Source organism: Protopterus annectens, chromosome 12.part0, assembly GCF_019279795.1.
Source record: "Protopterus annectens isolate FY-2018-M chromosome 12.part0, PAN1.0, whole genome shotgun sequence".
In the NCBI taxonomy this organism is placed as follows: Eukaryota; Metazoa; Chordata; order Ceratodontiformes; family Protopteridae; genus Protopterus; species Protopterus annectens.
The window spans coordinates 1,003,491,646-1,003,501,883 of NC_056746.1; the positions used below are offsets into that span (position 1 = coordinate 1,003,491,646).

Genomic DNA, 10,238 nt, shown 5'->3' on the forward strand with positions numbered 1-10,238 from the left:
CCAAAAGGAGCAAAACTGGAAATCCCTTGCACTATGACTTAAAGAATTATGATCAGTTCTCTCAGCTACTGTGCTCTAAGATGCCAACAATAGTTTTATGCATTTCATAAGTCAGTCTTTCTGACCGCCTTTGCTTCTTATTAAAAAACAAAAGTTCAGTTGCAATAAAAAAATGATCCACAACACTATCACACAGTATTAGAGTAATATCATCTTACATATAGTAATAAATGATCCACAACACTATCACACAGTATTAGAGTAATATCACTCTGTTGTTTGCAAGTTTCACCCGACTTAGTTTGTGCTAACAGATGTTCCTACATTGCAATCCAAACCAGTGATTTTCTTTCTTGAGTTTGTCCCAGAGATAATTTAAGGATGACAGGAGGAGGAGATTAAACCATCTGTGGGACCAACTCAGTTAAGAAAAGCACTGTTTTGACCTACATTGCAAAAACAACTGCAAGTACCGCCTGAGTTGGCGAGACGTGCAACAAAGAGTAAAACTATCATTAGCCAAGCTGGCACCTGTGCCTCTGGCGGTAAAGTCAATATCTGCTAGGCTTACAGTGATGAGCCTGCCATCGGTCCACATTGGGCAGGAAGGCCCTGTGCTAATAAAGTTCTACATTTTGTACTATGAACAGAGCTGTTAGAAAACCCTGAAAATGAGCATTAAAAAAAAAAAAAAAAAAAAAGTAATGCTTGAAATTGAGGTCGCCAAAAGACATGCAGACTACCATGTTAGTACACATGAAAATGAGTATAAAAAAAGTAGGGCTTGAAACTGGGGTCACCAAAAGACAGGCAGACTACCATGATAGTATACACTGTCTGTGGATATTGCACAGGTACCATACCAGGACTCCTGAAGCCAGTAGCTGAATGAGGTCACTGTCACAACTCAACCACCAGGGTAAAGCCATAGCAAGGTAGAGGAAGCCAGTACTGATAATACATAAAGCATACACTACGAGTGGAAGTGAAAATAAAGGTCTGCAATGCCTGAAAAAGACAGGTGTGGAATGACAGTAGTGAGTGACTAATGCTAGTCATTCAGCATGAAGGGAAAGTACCAGTGGAGTCCTGTTGTAAGAGCCATGCCCAGAGGAAGGCCTGGAATTGCAGCGCTTGTATGAGAGATATAAGCAGCATAAGAATGCCAGGCAGTGAGACTTGCTATGCAGAACTGTGCACTTGCAAAAGAAGCAATCCAGCACTCTTTCTGGCCAGTGGAGGCTTTAAAGAGAATTTAAAAAAAATGTCTTATACTGTCAATGGATGGTGATTACAATTCACAACTGCCACATCATCTCCTGCCCACCAGTGGAAAACAGCCACAGATCCTAGCTCTCACATTTCCTAGAATGCTACGTTCAGAGAAACAAAAATAATGAAAGGGGAAATGGAACTCCTGTAAGACAATGGAGTGAACAGATGAGCAAATGTGGAATGGTAGCTAGATGAATGTAGGGGGAGTGGCAACAATTATTTAAAAAAAAAAAATAAAAAAAAAAAAAAAAAACTTCTGTTAGCAAAATATCTTTCAGCAAAAGCATCTCAAATATGTATGGTCAACATAAATGTCAATTATGCAACTATATAAAGTTTGTTTATATACCATATCACTGCGGTATTGTCTAAATACCTTGAGAGGTCCTGGGGAGAAAAAGAGGATGAAAATGTATTTATTTATTTTCATTTGATAACCGGGTAATGTCTGACTGGGCCAGAAGCCTGTTTTCAGCAGAGACCAGAGGAGAAAACTCCAAAGAAGATTACAATGATTTTACATCTGTACATATGACAATTAGTATGTTTAGAGTGCATAAAATAATACAATAGAAGTTCAAATGCAAGTTCCTAACAATATATATATATATATATATATATATATATATATATATATATATATATATATACTTTTTTTTTTTATAGGATAAAACATCACAAAGAGTAAGAAGGCTTAGTTGCCAGGAAATATTGAGAATGGGTGGTTTAAAGAAGGAAGTTAGACCTTAAGGGGTTAAAGTACAAAACGAAAATACACCAGCAGCCACAGAACGCTGAAAGCCTCTTGTGGTAAATAAAAAGTAAGACTATCAGTGAAAGTACCCACTCGGGCCACCATGACATAAATACAATAAAACTAACTCAAGAAACCAAGGATGAGCGTTTTCAAGCAAAAACTGCTCTTCAACAAATCCATATTAAAATAGCACTTGAAATCTAGTTAAAAAGAACCAATAGCCAATTAAAATCAAGTATTGGGTCTACGCCATCTTAGGGCTGGTTTTAGAGGTAATACACCATTAAGCCCTGGTGGCCGATCTGCTTGCAGGTCGGCTATCCATTTTAGTTCACTATATTCAGTCTCATGACTTATATTCCCTCCTCTTATATTCACTTTTTGTACATATAGTACCATAAATTTAAGAGTCATAGAATTCAACATAATATGCTGTGCACCAAAGTGTTGTGTATATCTTTATTACGAATATCTCTCATATGCCTTAGTATTCTTTCTTTAACCATCTGGTTGGTTTTGCCTATATAAAATGAAGTGCATACCTGACACTTTGCAAGATGTACCAAGTTCTTTGTCTGACATCTGCATATAAATTAGGCTTGTATTCCACTTCTGTAACCGGATATTTAAATATGTTGGTACTGTCAATATATAGGCAACCTTTATAATGCATACAATGAAACGTCCCTCTCCTGATGTATTTCTTCTCTTGTTGTAGCAGTCTATAGAGACAGATGTCTTTGAAAAACATTCTTTTCAAATTCAAACCATTTCTATAAGTGAACCTTGGCGTTTCCCCTACAACACTTCTTCTTTGATCATCCATTTTTAAAATGTTCCAGTTCTTCTTTATTATTTGAGTGATCTTATTGTTGCAATTATTATATGGTAAAAATCATTTTCACATTACATTTTTCTTGGTCTTAAAAATCATTTAAGTCCTAACTATTCATTATAGTTCTCTTAAACCATGGCTTAGCCTTCGTGTGAAGGACATCTGAACAATTAGTGACTGCTTTTCAAATTTCATGGGGTTTATAACCCCTCTTCATAAATTTTTCACTCATTTCCTGAATATTTTGTTCATATATATTATCTTGTGTACAGAGTCTAGAGACTCTCATCATTTGTCCCTTTATTAAAGTATAATGAAGTACAGCTACCGACCAAAGGGTCCCAGTCCCGAACAAGAAAACCAATTAGTAGAAGAAGACAGGACACGACCACCATAGGATAGTGCATAAAATCCAAGTTTATTTTAGATGAATAAGCGCTTTCACGTGCTCCCTCGGCACGCTTCTTCAGATTTCACTACATCATTTGTATCTCAGCGTTTAAATATATCATCATAATTACTTAATTGGAGACAATCAATCCTAGAAGCAAACAATTAAAATATAATTATATTATATTGGGATAAATGTACAGAGGGTGCATACTGTTCCTTTGTAGAAGCAAGTTTCTCCAGCAGTCCTTCCTATATAACTTAGTTTGAAAATTATCAAGTTCATCTTTGTATAGATTGACATCCAAAAATTCTATCTGTTGTAAAGATGCCTTCATAGTAAATGTTAAAAAGTCAGTACTCTGTTCCAGATATTGCACAAATCACTGAAGTTGTTCCATGTCACCTACCCACAGAATAAAAATATCATTCACGAAACATTTGTAATAATAGAGTTGTGGCAATGGTTGTTATGTGATAGCATGACTTCTTCCAATTGTGCCAATACTAAGTTAGCATATGTATTGGCACATGCAGTTCCCATGGCAACCCCCCATCATTGCCAATAATGTTCATCACAGAAAAGAAATAAGTTATTTTCCAATATTAACCTGAGGAAGGTACATATCAAATTGATTACTTTCTCATCTTCCCATAGATGACTAACCAGGAAATCTACCATAGCTAATAGCTAATATTGCTTTATCATTGGGAATAACTGTAAATTAGTTAGAATCAGCAGGTCATCCAAGTAAGGAAATACTTGGATCCCCTAAAGCCTGCAAAAAAAAGCAATCACAGGAGAGAGGCATTACGTGAATACCCCTGGGGCAGTACAAAAGCAAAAGGGCAAAGCAGAGATCAGAAAATGCCAAGAAGCAACAGTGAAACACAAAAACTTTCTGAAAAAGGGATGGATTGGAATATGGAGATAAGCATCATTGAAATCCAGACACACCATAGAAGCCTGAGGAAACAAAAGATGAAACAGAGTCTGAAGGGACAACATTTGAACAATGGGCACCTTCAGAAAAGTGTTTAGATGAGAGAGGTCTAAGCACTAGTCTCCAATACCCTCTTTTCTGGGAACTAGAAAAATTCTGAAGTAAAACCCCCTTCCCTTTGGGACACAGGTACCTCTTGAATAGTACCCTGAGTCAAAAGGTCTTGAAATACCTCTGGGGAAAAAAAGGAGTCATTCCCAAGGAGGCTGAGGAATGCTCATAAAAGGAGGACAGGATTTCCACATCCTGAAATACATCTGGTGAATAATGGACAGAATCCAATAATCCTAAGTAATCTGAAGCCAAACAAGAAGAGATAGAGAAAATTGGAGAAAGAGGGATGCAGCTGTGAAGAGATGGATAAGTTAGACAACACCTGGTTTATCTGGAAAGGAAGACTTCTGAGTCCCTGAAGTTTGAGTAGCCTTAGCAGGAGGAGCCCATTTGCCAATCTTTTTGCCCTTAGTAGGAGGGCAAGATTGTCTGCGAACAGCAGCAGGCTTTTTGGGGTAGTTTCTTTGAAATTTAGGCACAGGAGAGAGAAACACGTTTGAGTTCTTGTAAAAGGGACTTAAACCAGCAGCAGGTTCCCCAAACAAGTGTTTAGTATCAAGAGTGGCATCCATCAACTTAGCCTTGATATCATCATGCAATGGTTGAAGTCGAAGCCAAGAATAACTTCTCATCACTGAGCAAAAAGCAGCAGCCCAAAAAGAGGCATCTGCTGTATCACAACTTCACTTGATGGAATGACAAACCACCTGAGAGGAATCCCTAACAGCAAAAGAGCAGACGTTTTACCCTCAGAGTCTGGGAGATCAGAAATAACATGAAAAGCCTGAGAAAGCAGAGCCAACGCATACCGGGACAGGGTCTATATTATATCATCGGACACTTAAAAAAGCGAAAGCTGATTGATCGACCTAATTTAAGCGAAAGCTTACAATCTCGAACTGTCAGATCAGCGATTTTTTTCCCAGGGAAAAAAAATCGCTGATCCAAAACACATACACACAACACAAGCACACCAAACAAACAGAAATCCACACACATACACCTAAAATCTGATAACTAACCCTACACTAAACTATGCACACACCACTAACTACCCACTTACCTTAACCCAAACCCTAACCCTAAGGTCCGTCACTATCACACACTCACCTCACCCGCTCCCTAACCCTAACTCATTAACCCACCCTAACCCTCATGTCCACTCAATCGCACACGCACCTAACCCGAGCCTTAATGCTAACTCACCTAAATCACCCTAACACTCACATCCACACAATCGCACACTTAACTGAATCCGACCGGTAACTTTCCACCATAACACTGAAAATACCGAAGCAAAAGAAATGGACAACCGAATTCTTTCCCTAGGAAAAAATTTGAGTTTCTGCTGCTTCGATATCTTGCAGTTTCGCGAAAATAAGTTTGATCAATCAGCGTTCGCTTTTTTAAGCGTTCGAGGATATAATATAGACCCCCTGGACACTAGGTCTGATAATTAACAGCCCTAAAAGCCAAGGTAGCCGAGATATAAACCTTCTTACTTAGCCTTTCCATTGTTCTGCTGTCTATCAGAAGGCAGTAACTTGGGCTAATAAAGCAAATGAGAGGGCTTGTCAGTGTCTACAGACACCACTGAGGGGTCAGCAGCAGGACATTTGTGCAAAAAATTACAGTCCTCAGGCACCCCATAAAACCATAAGGTTTCGTGGGAGCAGGGGGCAGAGAATCAGGAGTTTTAGATGCATTGGAAAGTGCATCCAACATAGCAGCCAAAACAGGAGGAATAGCAGAAGGCTTTGGAGATTCCATCTGCAGCAGCTCATAGTACCTCTTATGGATTTCAGAAACCTGAGCACAATCCCATTTAAAAAATTCCATCATCTTGGAGTGTGTGTCCTCAAAAGAAAATTCTTTGAAGGAAGTATCCAGACAGTTAGATTCTTCTTCCTCTGACCCATAGTCCAAAGGAGAAGGAATTTGGGAAGAGTAAGCAAGGGATTCCTCATCATAAGTCAACTCCTTATCAGACGAATCATGTTCCCTGGTCCTTTTAAGGGGAGTAGAGGACTGGGGGGGGAGGGGGTGTAACAGAAACCCCTGAGAATATTTTACTGCCAACAAAGCATTATACAAACCCTGAGTGATGACCTGCCACTCACTCTGTGGATCCCTAGCAGCAGGAGAGACAGGTCTAGCTTTTTGCTTTTTCTTCAGTGGGATATCTGCTCTGTAAAACTTAGAAGGCTCTGACCCAGGATGGCATTCAGTAACAGTAGTTGGGACTTCTTCCCTAACTAAAATCTGGGGACACCCCTAGAATCCTCCCCGAGAAATAATCAACAGTGGTTCCTTCTGAATGTTTAAAATGGATGTCTGCAAAGCCTCATCACACATTCTGAAAGCCAGATCCCTGCTGGCCTCCAACTCGGTCACAGTATAGGAATCTGACAATAAAGCCAGACAAATCTACAGGTTCTCACTTACCTCAGGAGAAATGGGGTGGACTGCGGAATATTCCAGTCCTGGTTTCTTAACCTTCTTCCCGAATGGCTGACCCTCGGGCCAGTAAGTTCCTTCCACGGTATGCTTAGTGAGAAGCTTAAGTTACTGATTCTCCAGATACAAAGCAAGGGGAAAAAAGCTTACTTTACAGAGCCTTCAATATGAAAGCCTGACAGATATTGCAGGTTGTCTGGTCCTGAGAGGCGTCTAGGCAAAATAAACACTGTTTGTGGCAGTCTTTCTGGGGAAGATGTCTCTGCCATTGCATTTACCCTTCCTAGATGACATTAACCCCTAAAAGCAAACGAAAGTCAAGAAAAAACAAAACCCCAATGGGGGACTTGTCTGCAATGGCTCGAAGACCAGTAAACAGAACTTAGGCATTCAGAAAAATGATTTTGAGATGCATTTGGACTGGCTATAAAGAAGTTCTGAGGATGGTAGATCCGGACATCACCTTTTTCCCCTATGCTTTGCGAGGAGAATGCATGTGACGTACGGGATACCTTAAAGCAAGAGTACTTTTGCATACCGGCTGGATGTCGGGCTACCTAAGGCAGGGAATCCCACAATGTAAGGAATACTGCAACACGTGAATGGAAGGACATTTACAGATACTGTGGGTAGTGAAGAGAGAAACAATATGACATCAGTGACAGTTTCACCATAGACACATTACAAGTGATTAACAGATCCCATTTTCAGCTGCCACATAACAGCTCCCACGCCCACAGAAGTCCTGCAGCTATTCTTGCCACATCTGTAGATCTACTATTACTGCTTTCACTAAAACAGGAACATGACCACATTGCAGAGAAATAAAATATTAGCTAATTGCAAAAATATTAGCCACAGGAACAACATGGCTCAATGAATAACCTGGCATCTCTCATATATTACAAGTATGCATTCGTGCTCCCACCAGCTCAATCCTGGAACACAGAAATGCATGTTAAAGTAATTTCAGCTGATATAATAACAGAACAGCCAATTCTAAAATAAGGTAACTGCAGTGCTGTCGGAGCAATAAAAGTACTACTGCTAGTATTTTCACTTCAGAGTGGAACTGTGAACAAAAAGAAAGCAAGCGCAGCATTTATGACAGGGAAGACCTCTTGCTATATGAAGCCATACAGTTTTAGTAACTCATTACTGGTTTACAGCAACATGCAGAGAGCAAGATCGAAGAAACTAACCTCTAGCTGTGAGCTTACTGTAGATCTGAGAATTTACTTCCTTGTCCCGAATGAAACATCGGATCTCCTCCACAGCCTCACGAATAATGGTGACAGCAAGCACAAAGCCCTGAGGGAGGAGAATAAACAAAGTAACTTAGTAATTCCAGAATTCAGCCAGCCACTACAATGTCATTTTCTAAAATACTAATCCACTGCTTTTCATATCTGTCAATCACCTCCTCTATCTTACTCTGTATAGGTATTCATTTTTGGCACAGTACATTCATGCATTTATTCTCCGATACCAATTTTATCCTATTCTAGACTGTTACTACTGTGAGAAGTAGCACAGAACAGTCCTAGATAGGATGGTAGTCCACCATAGGAAGCATGTGCATGCACACAGATGCACATTACACCCACACCCGCAGGTATAAAAATGAAATCACTCTGTTCATACCAAACTTAAATAAAACATGCATCACAATCTTACAACCATATGCAACCATAACTGTGTGCAAAAATATTTTCTAAACTATTACAGTCTGAAGTTGTCAAAATGTAAATTTATATGTTATAAATTAAATGCCTGTAAATCATATGTATGATTCTGAGTGAGTGTGTGTATATGTACATATATGGGTCTACCTCGACCCATCGAAATTACATTTCAATGAAACATAATCGGGCGAGCTCTTTTACACGAAAGTGCATTTTTGCTGAAATGCACTTTCACGAAAAGGCAACTAAGTGAACAGCAGCAGGGGCTGTTGCTTAGATCGCGGAACAGTGGAGTTAAGGGAATATTCCTTTTTCCCCTCTGTAGTGCGATCTTGGAGTGAGAATATAAAAGTAGCGGGGGGAGTACAGCCCCCCCCCCCACATGGGGGGGGGCAGGGGGCTTGCCCACCTGCATAAATATGGTTAGTGTTGCATTTTTTTTTTTTATTTAATTTCTTTTATTGCGAAAGTGCATTTTGTCAAAAATACACTTTTGCGAAAAAGAGCTCGCCTAATTACATTTCGTTGAATCGTAATTTCGATGGGTCGAGGTAGACAGACAGACACACACACACACACACATATATATATATATATATATATATATATACACATATATATATATATATATATATATATATATATATATATATACACACATATATATATATATATATATATATATATATATATATATGGTTCCCCTTTATAACATCGTCTTACAATAACATTGACTCGCTTAACACAGAGACAACAACATCCAACGTTTAGAACACAGACTTCCCGGAACGGTGAATTTTGCCTCTGGGAAACTAACCACTTGGTCACCGTTGATGACCTTTGCCCTTTTCTCCACTGTAGTGCAATCTCAGAGTTGGAATATTTAATAGGGTGGTGTGGGGGGGGGATGAAGCCCCCCATTTTGGTGGGTTTAATTTCTTTAGTTCATAGGTTGGTACTAAGCTATCAGTCCTAGGGCCTATACAAGCCTAGCCATAACAATTCCCTGACCATTTCTTCCCACAATATTAACTTCCCTGGACCCCTGTCTAGCAAAGTGACTGACATGATCCCAGGGATGAATTTCCCATCTCCCATCCAATCGTCAAGATTCCTTTTGAAGAGGGCCAAAGAGGAGCTCTGCTTGACATATATGGGCAGTCTATTCCAGAGTCTGGGGAGTCTCTGGGTGAGGAACCTATCCCTCCAGCATGTTTTGTTCATTGTGATGACAAGGTTTAGATCCCTGGAGCATGTGGCTCTGAGTGTAGTGTAGCATGTCCAACAGCTCTGGGTTTGACATGACATTGCATGTTAAGCAGAGATCGCCTCTGAGTAGACGATATGCGACAGAGTATAGCTGGAGGATTTTTTAGATGGTCAGCATTGGGCATCTGCTTTAGGCCTGTGATTCTTTTAGTGAGGTATTTCTGTGGCCTTTCCAGTCGTTGCAGATGTTTTGAGAGATACATACCAAATGGGGCATTATATTCTATAATGGGTCTAATGAGAGATGAGTACAGTGGGATAATGACCTCCATTTTTTCTGGATAAAAAGCCCTTAGTGATGAGGTGTGCCACATAGGATTTCCTGACTGTTGTGGCGATGTGGTTATCGAAGGTGAGACTACTGTCCACCTGTGTCCCCAAGTCTCTTCTCACACTTTCGGTGTTTAGTGTACTGCCACCTATGTGGTAAATCACTGGTACATGTTTTTTCCCAAAGGGGATAACTAAACACTTCTTGGCATTGAGCCTTGAGCCCATGGCTCTGGCACCAA

At 39.8% G+C, this 10,238-nt stretch overlaps 1 protein-coding gene across 1 annotated transcript in view; it reads right to left on the bottom strand.

The window, feature by feature from the left end:
• ATP9A (ATPase phospholipid transporting 9A (putative)) overlaps positions 1 to 10,238 on the bottom strand; it is a 2,147,009-nt gene that overhangs the window by 1,563,979 nt on the left and 572,792 nt on the right. Inside the window, exon 4 of the mRNA XM_044090027.1 lies at positions 7,975 to 8,083. Within this exon, the coding sequence (XP_043945962.1) occupies positions 7,975 to 8,083 (109 nt within the window). The remainder of the gene's footprint in view (positions 1 to 7,974; positions 8,084 to 10,238) is intronic.